At 41.5% G+C, this 14,603-nt stretch overlaps 2 protein-coding genes and 1 long non-coding RNA gene across 5 annotated transcripts; 1 reads left to right on the top strand and 2 right to left on the bottom strand.

Annotated features, from left to right (window-relative positions):
- Window positions 1-474: 474 nt before the first annotated feature.
- Window positions 475-7,613, bottom strand: cpb2 (carboxypeptidase B2 (plasma)). 2 transcript variants are annotated; one of them, XM_089018063.1, is made up of 11 exons: window positions 7,456-7,613; window positions 7,247-7,322; window positions 6,514-6,638; window positions 5,656-5,764; window positions 5,480-5,581; window positions 4,394-4,495; window positions 4,214-4,324; window positions 3,393-3,489; window positions 1,948-2,147; window positions 954-1,038; window positions 475-874 (listed from the first exon to the last, which is right to left on the bottom strand). In XM_089018063.1, exons 1-11 carry the CDS (start codon window positions 7,524-7,526, stop codon window positions 660-662), a joined length of 1,293 nt encoding a protein of 430 aa, XP_088874189.1. In that variant the 5' UTR covers window positions 7,527-7,613; the 3' UTR covers window positions 475-659. The 2 variants fall into 2 exon arrangements, with proteins under 2 accessions (XP_088874189.1, XP_088874106.1); XM_089017980.1 differs by having other exon boundaries at window positions 499-874; window positions 1,948-2,150.
- A 522-nt stretch (window positions 7,614-8,135) lies between these two features.
- Window positions 8,136-13,607, top strand: alg11 (ALG11 alpha-1,2-mannosyltransferase). Its single transcript, XM_089017853.1, has 5 exons — window positions 8,136-8,673; window positions 8,964-9,185; window positions 9,536-9,907; window positions 11,267-11,832; window positions 12,693-13,607. Exons 1-5 carry the CDS (start codon window positions 8,603-8,605, stop codon window positions 12,974-12,976), a joined length of 1,515 nt encoding a protein of 504 aa, XP_088873979.1. The 5' UTR covers window positions 8,136-8,602; the 3' UTR covers window positions 12,977-13,607.
- LOC148902658 (uncharacterized) lies at window positions 12,833-14,567 on the bottom strand. 2 transcript variants are annotated; one of them, XR_016118035.1, is made up of 4 exons: window positions 14,508-14,533; window positions 14,264-14,387; window positions 13,614-13,736; window positions 12,833-12,970 (listed from the first exon to the last, which is right to left on the bottom strand). It is a non-coding gene; the product is annotated as an uncharacterized LOC148902658 (long non-coding RNA). The 2 variants fall into 2 exon arrangements; XR_016118030.1 differs by having other exon boundaries at window positions 14,264-14,567.
- Window positions 14,568-14,603: the final 36 nt, after the last annotated feature.

The following is a 14,603-nucleotide window of genomic DNA, read 5'->3' as shown; positions in this document are numbered from 1 at the left end:
AGGTCACAAATCTTCTTCTTTTCCTTTCGGCTTTTCCCCCACAGCGAATCAGTGTCCTCCATCTTCAGAGGTTTGATTCGCATGTTTGTTTTGGCCAAGCTTTGACGTCGGATGCCCTTCCTGACACAACCCTATGTATTTATCCGGGCTTGGGACCGGCACAAGAAGACACTGGCTTGTGTTGCCTTGTGGCTAATGAACAAGCAATTCTATGAACTTAACAACAAACACATAATAATAATAATAATAATAATAATAATAAGAAGAAGAAGAAGAAGAAGAAGAAGAAGAGAAGAAGAAATTTCATTCATAAGTGCCTTTTCAAAACTCCTCAAAATGGCACGGCATAAATTTGAATCATATTCATAACTGGGTGTGTAACAAGAAAGCATATTCTCCGAATCTGAAGCCAGTTTTGATTCTCCAGCAATGAAAGACATCCTGGCGTGACGTCACAAACTGGGGGCGGGACTTTCTGAAAATGCCCAATTTGCAGCTCAATTTTTTTTTTTTTGTAGATTTGGGACACTTTAAGTCATCTTTATTGGTGTTTTGCATTTGAATAAAAATATCATACTGTGTGTTTTAGGTATTTTAGATGCTATAAAACGTTTTTCTGATGTCAGTTAAGAAACAAAAAAAGTGACGTCGGTTGTCCTTTAAGCAGTTGAAGAAGGACTTGTTGAATCTTTAGTTTTATCTATAACTCTTCGAGCAATGGTCTTCACGGCAAGCAGTGCTTCGTTGCATGCCTGCGAAATGTGAGATGGTGGCAAAAGAAAGCCATATCGTCCACGGTCCTGGAGCTCAAAGGTGAACGAGTACTTGATCCCAAGATTGTACGCCCAGTCATCAGAACCCCCAGGAGCTAAATCTGAAGAATAGCGACAACCCGATGCATTAGTCATGTCAATCAATCAAATAACTGAATGGGGAAAAAAAAACTCACTCACATATGGTCTGTGCTCCTGCGCCATATTTGTAATTGTTTCTGTAATATCGCCTGATATTTCGGGAAGCTTCTTGAGCCATCTCAAGCTAAAATAAGAGATAAAAGTTCAACATTAGAAGAAAAACAATACAATACATATTGATTTTTATAGCGCTTTAACAACAGCTGAAGCTGTAACAAAGCGCTGAACATGGTCACCTATCATATACAGGATATAAAGCAGTCACAAAGATAGTAGAAAGCACCAGGGAGTGAAACCAAGATCAAGTCGGAATCATGCTGAGTCGAATGCCAAAGAGTACAAGGGACTTTTAAAGGACAACCGACACCATTTTTTTTTGTTTCCTAACTGACATCAGAAAAACGTTTGATAGCATCTCAAATACCCAAAACACGCAGTCAAACACCAAGAAAAAAGGACCTAAAGTGTCCCAAAACTACTTCAAAATGACCTCGGAGATGGTGAGTTTAGCTCCCACAAAATGCAGAAGATGGCGCCCAGGCTCCATTGGAAATGGACTGATTTGTCCGCTGGGAATTTGTGTCAACTAGTATCAAATAGTAGTCTTGGTGCAACACACAACGATTCACCATCGCGTTGTTTATGTATTTTCCTTCTAATTTCGTTTTCAGACCAAACAAAGTACCCAAACTGCATTGTGTGTCGCTTTCTCGGTCAGGGGCGTTCCTTCAGTGACGTCACGTCAGGAATTGTCATCCAGTCGAAAACAAGACTTTCTGGCGGTGGATTCTTTGTCAAATACGCTCAGTAGAAGTCATTTGAAGTGATTTTAAGAATTATGGACGAAACTTGTCCGGGGGCGTCGGTTGTCCTTTAAACGCACCATGACCAATCGTTGAGTATGTCGACGTTTCCTGACGTGATGTCACGTCAGGAACGATGCGTCAATGACGTGTGTGTGGGGACACGTCATGAGGTGCAACATCAGGCTACATTTGTGTATTCTGACATGGGCTTGGGGAGAAGGTCTCACCAGGTCATTGTGGTTCTGGGCCTCATCCAAGGTGCAGGAGTATGGGAAAAGCAACATCTGAGAGTAGGAGTGAATGCTGACGTAAAGCTGGATGGTGTCCTTCTTACTGCGCAGGAAGTTGGCGACGGCCTCTGATTCGGGCTCCGATTCAGGAAAGGCGCCGCAGTAGATTTCACTGCAGGGATCGTTGGAGGCTCCTTCTGCTGAAGGTCAAAAACAGGCCTTCAAATGTAAGACTTTGCAAAACACAGTTCAGCCGACACAGATTGACACTATGTTGCACCCTTCTGTTCAATAAAGACAACATCTCGGCGGTATAACTGTTAACCGTATTAGCCATATAGCTTGCTACCTAGCTATTTGAGTCAAGAAACATATGAGCTATGTAGCTAGCTGGGAATCTATTAGCCATATATCTATCTAGCTTGCTATCTATTAGCCAGATAGCTTGCCCCCTAGCTATTTGAGTCAGGAAACATTAACTATCTTGCTGGCTATCTATCTATGAGTTGTCTAGCTATCTATTAGCTAGCCAGCTAGCTTTCTATCTTTTTGAGTTATTCTGGGTTGAGTGAACGCTGGCGAGTGTGGCTGTGATGTGAAATGAAATGTATTATTATTATTATATGGCTATATTTTACGTTTTAAGACTCACGCTGAATATTCAGGAAGTCTTGTTTTTGAGTTGGTGACAATGCCTGACGTGACGTCACGGAGGGAACGCCCCTGACTGAGAAAGCGACACACAATGCATTTTGAGTACTTTGTTCGGTCTGAAAACTTTGTTTTGATGGCGAAATTAGAAGGAAAACACATAAATAATGCCATGGTGAATCGGTGTGTTGCACCAAGACTACTATTTGATACTAGTTGACACAAATTCCCAGCAGACAAATCAGCACGTTTCCAATGGAGCTTGGGCGCCATCTTGTGCATTTTCCGGGACGCTACATTGGAGTCCTGACGGCTCGAATTGATACGGAAGGACTTCTTTAATCGATTGCAAACATGTATGCTTTCCTCTTCGGAACTATTTGAATCATATTCATAACTGGATGCGTAACAAGAAAGAAACTTCTCCGAATCTGAAGCCATTGTTTTGATTCTCAAGCAAGGCAAGACGTCCTGGCGTGACGTCACGAACAGGTGGGCGGGACCTCCTGAAACTCGCCATTTCCGAGGTCATTTTGAAGTAGTTTTGGGACACTTGAAGTCATTATGATTGGTGTTTTGCGTTTGACAAAAAATATCAGCCTGCGTGTTTTGGGTATTTTAGATGCTATAAAACGTTTTTCTGATGTCAATTAGGTAACAAAAAAATGGTGTTTTAATTAATCTGTTCAGGTATTCTTAGTTTTGAATGTAATTTCTTTTTGATACTAGAAGGGTGCTAACAATTTTGTCCACATATAATATACGTGTGTATGAGCCTAAGGGAGACTTACTGCACCAGTTTGCATCAAAGTTCCTGTTCAGGTCAACACCAACACAATAGCTACCAGTACGTGGGCGGATTGATCGACTCTTCCTCCACATTCGGTTCTAAGCCACACAAAAAAAAATGCAGTGTTAAACTAAACTTAAAGGACAACCGACACCTCCGTACGTTTTAAGACTCGTGCTGAATATTCCGGAGGTCGAGTTGATGACGATGCCCTAAGTGACGTCACGGAGGGAACGCCCCTGACCAAGAAAGCGACACACAATGCATTTTGGGTACTTTGTTTGGTCTGAAAACTTCGCGTTGATGGCAAAATTAGAAGAAAAACACGTAAATAACGAAATGGTGAATCGTTGTGTGTTGCACCAAGACTACTATTTGATACTCGTCGACATAAATTCCCAGCAGACAAATCATCCCGTTTCCAACGGAGCTTGGGCGCCATCTTGTGCATTTTCTGGGACTCTACATTGGAGTCCAGACGGCTTGAATTGATCTGGAAGGACTTCTTTAATCGATTCCAAACATGTATGCTTTCCTCTTCAGAACTATTTGAATCATATTCATAACTGGATGAGTAACAAGAAAGCATCTTCTGAATCTCCGAATCGGAAGCCATTGTTTTGATTCTCAGTCATTTTGAAGTAGTTTTAGGAGACTTAAATCATTGTTATTGGTGTTTTTCATTTGACTAAAAATATCATCTAGCGTGTTTTGGCTATTTTAGATGCTATACAATGTTTTTCTGACGTCAGTTAGGAAACAAAAAAATGGTGTCGGTTGTCCTTGAAACTCTTCTATAACTGCTTCCGGATGCATTTTTACCGTCGTCCATGTGTAAAGGTAGCCGTCCGGATTCATCACAGGCAGGACGTAAACATCCATGTTGTCTAAAATGTCAGTGATGTCCCGGTTCTGCTTGTAAAAAGCTAAGGACTGCGGAGAAAAGGATGTAAGTGATTTCTGTACCAACACAATGAGTGTTTACAAAGCAGAAGGACTCACATATTGGACAAACCACAAGCAGAAGGCAGGAGAGATCCATTCTCGGGCATGGATGCCGCAGTCAATCCACAAGGCTTTTTTATTCTCATTGTTGAGTGAAATCTGACAGTGGAATAAAATATAACATATAAAATCTAGCTAGCTATTTGGCTAGCTATCTAATGGCTACCTAGTGGCTATCTATTAGCTGTCTAGCTGGCTGGCTGGCTATCTATTAGCTAACTGGCTGGCTATCTAGCGAGTTATCTGTTGGCTATCTATTAGCTAGCCAGCTAGCTTTCTATCTATTTGAGCTACTTCTGGTTTGAGTGAACGTTGGCGCGTGTGGCTGCCGCTGCTCACCCACAGAAAAAAACTCTCGTGACCTTGAGAGTTTTGAAAGGCGCTTAGAAATGAAATATTATAGTATTATTATTATTATATAAACCAATAATTATGTATTTTATTCTATTTGGCACACGGTTGTCCTCATTTCAAGCTCATATAACTCCAGACCCATATCATTTAAGAATTAAAAAAAAAATTTGATCAAAGAAGAGAGTCTATGGTTTCTAACACTGTATAAAATTTTTATGTACAGTGATACCTTGGTTTACGAACCCCTTAGCTTACAAACTTTTCGTCTTACGAACGTTAAATTTATGAAAATTTTAGCTTGGCATACAAACTTTACCTTGGCATATGAACTTTTTTCGTACACGGAGCTGCTTCCATGAGTGATGTGTCTTTCACGAACGAGCCCGTTCTTCTAACAACAACATGGCAGCGGACTGTTTTTGTGTAGTTTTAAGGCTTAGAAAATTAGAAAGTAGAAAATTATGTTTTGTGGGGATCTGGGAACAGATTATTCTCATTTTAACGGTTTCCGATGGGAAATTAATTTTTGGGATACACACTTTTCGCCTTACACACTCTGTCTGGGAACCGATTAAGTTTGTAAACCAACGTATCACCGTAGTCCTAAAAGCCAATATTCTGTGGGTCCTGGAATTTAAATGAAAATGACAAAAAAAAACCTGGCACTGGAGTGGACACCTATTTGCACATCGTCTGGCAGTGAATGAGTTCATCGTTGAACATATGCACCTTCAGAGCATAGAGCGGTCTCTTTTCAAATGAGGAACCCAGAAGAATGGTTTGGATGGTGTTTGGGTGGTCCTGAGCGGTCCTGTTAATCCAATAATAGATCTGAAGGGCAGAAAAACAACAAGGTCACCCCTTGCCTAATGAACGGAAACCATTGTGTGATGGAAGCCATTTACATCTTCTAAGGTGTGATATCGCTCATAGAAACTTGCGCTGCTTCTTGGGTCGGTGGAATCGTTCCTCGTCTGCATTTCAATCAGATGATTGGTGTTGTCCAGTAACACTCTTAAAAAATAGATTGACAAAAGTTATTGGTACTTACATAGAGAGCAAGTGTGTGTGTGTGTTTGTATGACTAGTCTTGTGAGGACAACTAACATTTTACACCATACATAGTGAGGACCTTTAGGCCAGTCGTCACAAGTTTTTCATTCTAAAGGCTTCTATAGGGTCTATATATGCATCTGTTAAAGTTTCAGAAAGGTCCTCACAAATTCACCCAAAATTATTTTTGGTGTGTATTTTCATTTTACTTGGATACACACACGTTTTACTCACTGTGTGTGTTTATGTGTGGTTAATGAGAGGAAAAAGTTCATACTACAAAAAGTAAAAACAGTATTTTAACCAAATTCATTACAGGGGTGAGGACTTTGAATGTACCCAATTCAGAGTCCTCACTCCTGCTATTATTTCAGTTTCAAATCCACTTTTTATTTCTTTATTTTTAAAGAAGTTGAAGGCGGAAATGGGGTGACATTTAGTGTTCAAATATAATACTAGTTATTCTCAAAACTTATCAGCAACGGTGGTCCTCACTCTTTATCTGGAGTTATCCGGACCTCACTAAGCGATTGAAAAAGGAATGTGTGTGTGTGTGTGCGAGTGTGTCAGAATAAGAATCAGAAAACCTTTATTCGTCCCACAATGGGGAAATTTGCAGTGTGTGTGTGTGTGTGTGTGTGTGTGTGTGTGTGTGTGTGTGTGTGTGTGTGTGTGTGTGTGTGTGTGTGTGTGTGCGTGTAGAGACATACTCATGTGCTATGTTCTGAGTCTGCAGCAAACCCTTGACTGTGGCTGAGCTGTTTGCCGGTACAAAAAGGTGAACTTGAGTTTCTTCTTGGATGTACTGAGCATCGGCGGGCTGCCACAATGCGGTCTGAGGACATGTCGCACGGACACAATGTAAGAACAGAACGGAAGAAAAACACAGAAAAAATACAGTCCCCCTTCAAAAATATTCTAACAACAAGGTCAATTTATTTGGTTTTTGTTGTACAGTTCCGTTGATGACATTTGGAGTTCAGATCAAACGATCACAGAACACAATTGGTGAGGAACAAGGTAAAATTATGGCAGAGAAAGCAACTCCAAGGGATCATTCCTCAAGACGGTGAAAGAAGAAGACTATGTTCCTCATCAAATGTTTAATGCTGAGGAACACCGGCCACTCCATTCCATCAAGCCATCAACGACCATCACAAAGGTCAATAACATGACTTTATTACACAGTACATTTTTCTTCTTTAATTAAAATATCATATCACATTTATTATACATAAAATAAGGTATATTTTGTGTAGTTTTAAGGCTTAGAAAATTAGAAATGTATCGTTAATGCAAATACTGGAAATAAAAGCTGCATTACATATTTTTTCTCTCATATTCACCTTTTGATCTGTAATCCAAATGTGGCCAAAAACCGAAGGAATAGAGTTTGCCGTTAAAATAATTTAGGAGGAGATGATAACTGCCGATCAATTCTACCTCATATTGACTGGAGATATTCTTCACAATCCATACTTGGTCTGGTGTTGTCGGTGTGATTGACAGAATTTGGTCACTACCCCCCAAAAAAAGAGAAACATGACAACAAATATCAGACTAAGAATTTGATTGACATTATGCTATGCTATGCTATGCTATGCTATGGCTCTTTACCTTCATCTCACACATACACACAAAATCTCACTTACTGTGTTTCAGTCAAGTGCGCCATCGCGGCGAGTTGCCCGATTAAAAATAAATAAATCAAAATGGCCTGCATGATGGTAGCAGTGCAAATGACAGACGTCTGTTTAAACTATAAGTTGAGGGAACCGTTATTGATTTCAGTGTTGATTCACAAGTTAAACTTTGGATTTTTTTCTCACAGACGAGGGGCAGAGATCAATCCCGAAGGCTAAGCACGAAAATCCTGCTGTAGAAAAACACGTCTAACCCATATACAGTGATACCTTGGCTTACAAATGTAATTGGTTCCCAGACAGAGTGTGTAAGGCGAAAAGTGTGTACCCCAAAAATTAATTTCCCATAGGAAACCATTAAAATGAGAATAATCCATTCCCAGGTCCCCATAAAACATAATTTTCTACTTTCTAAGCCTTAAAACTACACAAAATATACCTTATTTTATGTATAATAAATGTGCTATGGTATTATAATTAAATAAATACACTGTACTATCCAATAAAGTTATGTTATTTTACCTTTGTGATGGTCGTTGATGGCTTGATGGAATGGAGTGGCCGGTTTCCTCAGCATTAAACACTTAATGAGGAACGTAGCCTTCTTCTTTCACCATCTTGAGGAATGATCCCTTGCAGGTGCTTTCTCTGTGATCATTTTACCTAGTTCCTCATCAATTGTGTTCTGTTTAGATGGGTTGATAGCTTTTTGCATCAAGTGTACAGATGGCTTGTGCGTGTTATTTGTGGAGCCTGATTGATGGGATATTTTAATCTTGCAGTCTACACTCTGCTTTTGATCTATCAAAGTTGAAACAAGTCCAAATGTCACTGTTTTCTATCCATTTTGTTAGTCTCTCTGTGTGTCGTCTGCCTGTCTCTTTAATGTTTAACTATGTGGTTAATTATGTGGTTTTATTTATGTACCTGTTCTGTGATTGTAAAGTGTCCTTGAGAGCTTTGAATGACGCTTATAAATAAAATCTATTATTATTATTAATCCCACCGGTGGATAGACGACGGATGATTTGTTTCCGATTTTTTTACACTGCGAGCACCAGTCGTCCAGTACAGTAAATTATGATGTAGTTATACATCCTCACCTATAGACGGCGCTAATCACGTTCCGACACACTAAAAGTGCCAAATTAAAAAGATGACGCGTTCTGTTTGGTTTCTGTCAGTGGGCAAAATGTCGGCACACGATGAACTCGTTTTGTGTCTGTGGTATGTACATCGTTAACACTCGACACACATTTTCTTTTTTTACATGACAAGGTCTTTATCGGCTTTGTAAATCTCTGCCATTTCCTAGATTTTCTTGCAGCAGTGTTGATTTTAATTTCGTTTTATGTGTGTAAAAGCTAACCAGTGAACATGAAGCCATACTTTACGACGGCGGTTCGCGTTCTCGTAGACGTAACGACGTAACGCACAAGTAATCATAATTCGAGTTACGTAATAAATGTGACAACTTCTTATTCTCTCCATCACTGACCTAAATGTTTATGTTGTAGCTTCCTTTGGGAGGTGCTCTTCCATGTCCTGTTTGCATGTCTGCTTCTGATTGCCATGTTGGTCCTGCTGATGCTGTCGGTGCGTCTGTGGCTGAACGGCAAAAGGAAACGTCGCTACTCAACGACCGGACGTCACGCGGTGGCCTTCTTCCACCCCTACTGCAACGCCGGCGGTGGGGGAGAGAGGGTCCTCTGGTGTGCCATCAGGGCTCTGCAGCGAAGGTACACTTGAAGGAGGATTGTGCGGAATTTAATTTAGAGGGCTCTGTGTAAGTTCTCAGTGGTACAGAGTGGTCCATCGATGAAAAGGTCTCTTTAGCCGTCATCTGTACTTCTTTGAAGGCGTCGTACATTGTGCTTGTCATCCAAGAGGCTTCGTCAGCGAACTAAAAACGTGATATTCATCATCCAACGAATAACGAATTGTAATTGGTGCTAATACAGTGATGAATGTGTTTACAGGCGTCCTGTCCGACGCCTTCAAAAGAAGTACAGATAACGGCTGAAGAAACCTTTTCATCGATTAATTTGGAGTGGAAATGAACGACGTGGGTTCCATTTGTTCTACGCAGGTACCCCGATGTCGACATTGTGGTCTATACAGGCGACCAAGGCGTTACGGCTCGCGAGATTGTGGACGGCGCACGGCGGCGATTCAACATCGTGCTTCCTCGGCCGGTTCAGTTTGTGTTCCTGAGGTTGAGACTTCTTGTGGAGCCCAGTCTTTTCCCTCACTTTACTTTATTCGGTCAGAGCATGGGCTCCATCTTTTTGGGATGGGAGGCACTCACGGAATTTGTGCCTGATATTTACATCGATTCAATGGGATACGCCTTCACGCTGCCACTTTTCCGCTACCTGGGAGGATGCAGCGTATGCGCTTACGTCCACTACCCCACCATTAGCACCGACATGCTGTCGGTGGTGAAAGAAAGGAACCCCAGGTATGCTTCTAACTCATTTCATCATAATAATAATAATACATTTCATTTATAAGCACCTTTCAAAACACTCAACGTCACTTGACAGTCACAGGATACGTTTTTCTGTGGGTGAGCAACGGCAGCCACATGCTCCAGCGTTCACTCAACCCGCAAGTAACTCAGATAGAAAGCGAGCCAGTTAGCTAGCTAGATAGCAATATAGCTAATAGCTAGTCAGCTAGATAGCCAGCCGGCGAGCCAGACAGCTAATAGCTAGTATGTGACTGTAAAGTGTCCTTGAGAGATTTGAAAGGCGCTTAAAATGTAACGTATTATTATTATTATTATTATTACAAATAGCCAGCTAGCTAGGCGTTCAGCGTTCAATAAATAGCTAGCCAGCTAGATAACCATATAGCTAATAGCTAGTCAGCTAGATAGCTATCCAGCGAGCCAAACAGCTAATAGATAGCTAGCTGATAACTCTGCTCACGAACTTAATTGGTGTGTGTGAGGAAAAAAGTTTGTCTCCCAAACATTTATTTCTCATAAGAAACCATTAAAAATGAGAATAATCCGTTTCCACGTCCCTATAAAACATAATTTTCTACAAAATAAGCCTTAAAACATGACAAAATATACAGTAAAGTCTCGTTATATCGATATCGGATATATCGATAGTCCCGGTTATATCGATACTATTTCTATGCACGCACGGAGAAAATTACATGCAAACAGGGTCGGATATATCGATAGTCCCGGTTATATCGATATTTTTTCGGACTCCCTTCAATATCGATATAACGAGACTTTACTGTACCTTATTTTATGTAGAATAAATGTGCATTTGTATTGTAATTAAATAAATAAACTGTAACAGTATAATAAAGTCATTTTATTTACCTTCGTGATGGTCGTTGATGGCTCGATGCAATGGAGTGGGAGGAGGAGGGAGGGAGTTACTGTTTGGAAGGAGAGTCACCTTCCATAAGGACTGTAGGTAACTCGTTCGTCTCTTTCGATGATCTCCTTCTTCTGCTTGACTGTAATTTCTTCTTCGGTCCCATAATAGCAAAAGTATCCTCGATAACAAACCATGTCCGCACTCAAAGAAAGAGGGTGATGAAAACGAGTCCGCCAGCCGCAGTGGGGCTTTGATACCGTGTGGGGTTTCTGTTCATCCGCCGAAAAGTAGTCCGCCAACCACCGTGGCGATGTTAAACCGTGTGGTTTGGTTCACCGAAAACTAGTTCGTCTGCCAAGATTATATTCTCAGGAATTTAATGGTCGTGAGGCGAAGCGTTGGTCAGGGGAGGTATCACTGTAGTCCGGAAATGACGGTAAATTGCATCAACTAATTGTGAACTATTCTCCTTTTAGGTTCAACAACCCAGATTTCATTTCTGCCAGTCTCGTCCTGAGCGCCTTCAAAGTGGTCTACTACTGCCTGTTTAGTCTCCTGTACGGCATGGCGGGTTCCTGCAGTGACCTGGTGATGGTCAACTCGTCCTGGACGCTTCAACACATTCTGTCACTTTGGCATGCCTCCAACCGCACCGGCGTGGTCTACCCGCCTTGCGACGTCAGCGCATTCCTGGACATCCCTCTCGGCGAAGACGAGGAGCAAAAGTGCCACTCCATCATCTCCATCGGGCAGTTCCGCCCCGAGAAGGATCACCGGTTGCAGATCAAAGCTTTCAAGAAGGTGCTGGACCGTCGGGGGGAAACCGGTCTGGAGAGAGAGACTTTGAAGCTGGTCCTGGTCGGAGGATGCAGGAATCAAGAGGACGAGGATCGGGTCCTGATGCTTCGGGGGCTGTGCCAGGAACTGGATGTCGCTGACAGGGTGGAGTTTAAATTGAACATCCCTTTCACCGATTTAAAAAGAGAGTTGGCCGGGGCTACGATCGGACTGCACACCATGTGGAATGAGCACTTTGGGATTGGTGAGTGAGCATCGGAATCAGAATCATTTTTATTACCAACTACAGTATTACCTCATCTGACGAACGCTTTAGCTTACGAACTTTTCGCTACGTGTTGGCTAAAGGGTGTTTCTGTGTTGTCTAAGCAATGGTCTCAGGCAATAGAAGAGGTTGAAAAACTTCTGTTGATTTGGATTAATGAAAAGCAGCTAGCAGGGGACATTGTGAGTGAGGGTATTATCGCAGAGAAAGCACGGCAACTTCACTCGGATATCATCAAGAGGCAACCTGGAAGTTCGGCATCCGTTGACAACGACCATCGCAAAGGTAAATAAAACGACTTTATGACACAGTACAGTTTATTACTTTAATTACAATACACTAGCACATTTATTATACACAAAATAAGGTATATTTTGTGTAGTTTTAAGGCTCATTTAGTGGAAAATTATGTTTTATGGGGACCTGGGAACGGATTATTCACGTATTAATGGTTTCTTATGGGAAATAAATGTTTGGCAGACAAATGTTTCGCCTGGCACACACTTTCTGGGAACCAATTAAGTTCATGAGCTGAGGTATCACTGTATGTAGAACACACAAGGAATTTGTCTCCGGTAGAACACGCTGTACTAGTATCATCATAAGAAAAATGGAGGCACGAGCCAGTTCTATTTGGGTTACTCTTTCGAGAGTTAATGGCGTGAGGGAATAAGCTCTTGAAATGTCTGCTGGATTTGGTGCGTGTAGATCGGCAAGCGCCTGCCTGATGGGAGTCGCTGGAAAAGGTGGTGGGCAGGGTGCGGAGGGTCCAGTAGGATTTTTCCAGTTTGGATCACTGACCTTTTTGTGAAATGGTTGACTGCTATGTCCGGTTTCAGGTGTGGTGGAGTGCATGGCGGCAGGGAAAGTGATGGTGGCCCACAAGTCCGGTGGTCCCAAGCTTGACATTGTGGTACCTTTTGAGGGAGGCCAGACGGGCTTCCTTGCCGGCGACGAGGACAGCTACGTTGAGGCCATCGAGGAGATCCTAAATCTGGCACCGACCACCCGGCTGCAGATACGACACAACGCTCGCCAGTCGGTGGCTCGCTTCTCCGATCAAGAGTTTGAAGTGTCTCTGCTGGCCGCTTTGGAAGTGACGATGGCGAGGCTCGAACTGTGAAGAAGGACGGCATGTGTTGGACTGTAAAAATGCCATTTGCCACTGGAATCTTTGGAACTTTGCACTTGGGAGGAAACATCAGTTTCATTTTTACGATGACGACTTAACTGACCGTGTTTTTGACGTCTGGGAATGCACACATTTTGCTTTTCAACCCATCACATACTTTCCCTTTAAAAGGGAGACCTTAGCTTAGTGCTAACAAACAACGCTAAACATGATTATCGATACTTAGTTGAAAATTATGTTTTATGGGGACCTGGGAACGGATTATTCTCATCTTAATGGTTTCCTGTGAGAAATTAATGTTTGGAATACACACTTTTCGCCTGACACACACTTTCTGGGAACCAATTAAGTTCGTAAGCCAAGGTATTATTATTATTATTATTATTATTATTATTATTATTATTATTATTGATTGTGAAAGAGGCTGAAATGTGATTGGTTAAATACTTAAATACGAAAACACACAAACCCGGAAGCTACACAACAGAGGGAAAGTAATGAAAGGAAGCTGAAAGATAATTTGGAAGTATTAAATAATAATTCATGGACAAAATATAATAAACAACAATCTGTAAGTCAGATATTTTTAGGCTAGCAGAGAAGGCCTCAGTTATTTTTGTCTTTTTACCTTTGGTGGAATCGGTTTGTCGACAAGTGCCGCCTGCCTTCCATCCCAGTCGACGGATGTGTCGCAGATGATGACGTAAATCTTCACATGACGTAGGCACGCATTAGGTGGCTGCGCGGGCATCTTGAATGTAGAAAACACACGTTTTGAGTCTCATGTTCTCGTGCTGTGGCTTGTCAGAATAAAAATAGAACATATTTTTTTTTCACAGAATTTAAGCTTAATTTAAAACAGATTCGTTTCTTACGGTTTTTTAGGTTACCTGACATGTTTCGGCGTATACTTCCGACTCGTCAGAATGACGAAGCCGGAAGTATACGCCGAAACATGTCAGGTAATTCAACACCTAAAAAACACTGTAAGAAAAGAATCTGTTTTAAATTAGATATCAAGTAGACATGATTTACATAATACAACTAGTCACGCTTTCATAAAAAACGGTGAAAGTTATGGTTAAAATCTTTACGGCTGTGAGAAATGGAATGAGGATTGACGCGCGTCTTTATAGTGACGTCATCAAAATGCGCGCACATCTTGGAGGCAATGTTGAAACAAACATTGAAACTCATCTAACTCCACATTTTTACAGGATTGGAAAACGTTAAGAATGTTTTTCCTCTTGACGAAATGAAAACAATAAATTTACCTACTTTCTTACATAAAAAAATAAATAAAAGAAAATCGCCAGGGAGCCACTCGGGGGCGCGTAAGAGCCGTCCTGCATTTCTCGGCAAGGGGTGTCCAAAGTCAGGCACTGTGTTTGACACTCGTGTTCTAGGCCATAAGAAATAAGATATTATCACAACAATACGGAAACAAACCTATACTATTGGCATTTTTTAAATTTATAACAAATTCTTTTCGTACAGACCGTGTTTTTAGGTGTTCAATGACCTGACATGTTTCGGCGTATACTTCCGCCATCGTCACTCTGCCGAGCCGGAAGTATCGGCTTCGTCACTGTGACAAACGCGGAAGTATACGCCGAAA

This window comes from Hippocampus bargibanti, linkage group LG01 (genome assembly GCF_051943395.1).
Source record: "Hippocampus bargibanti isolate YZ-2025 linkage group LG01, ASM5194339v1, whole genome shotgun sequence".
NCBI classification, from domain to species: domain Eukaryota; kingdom Metazoa; phylum Chordata; class Actinopteri; order Syngnathiformes; family Syngnathidae; genus Hippocampus; species Hippocampus bargibanti.
Note: the sequence above shows the minus strand (reverse complement) of the source record. Positions and strands in the feature narration are given on the sequence as shown.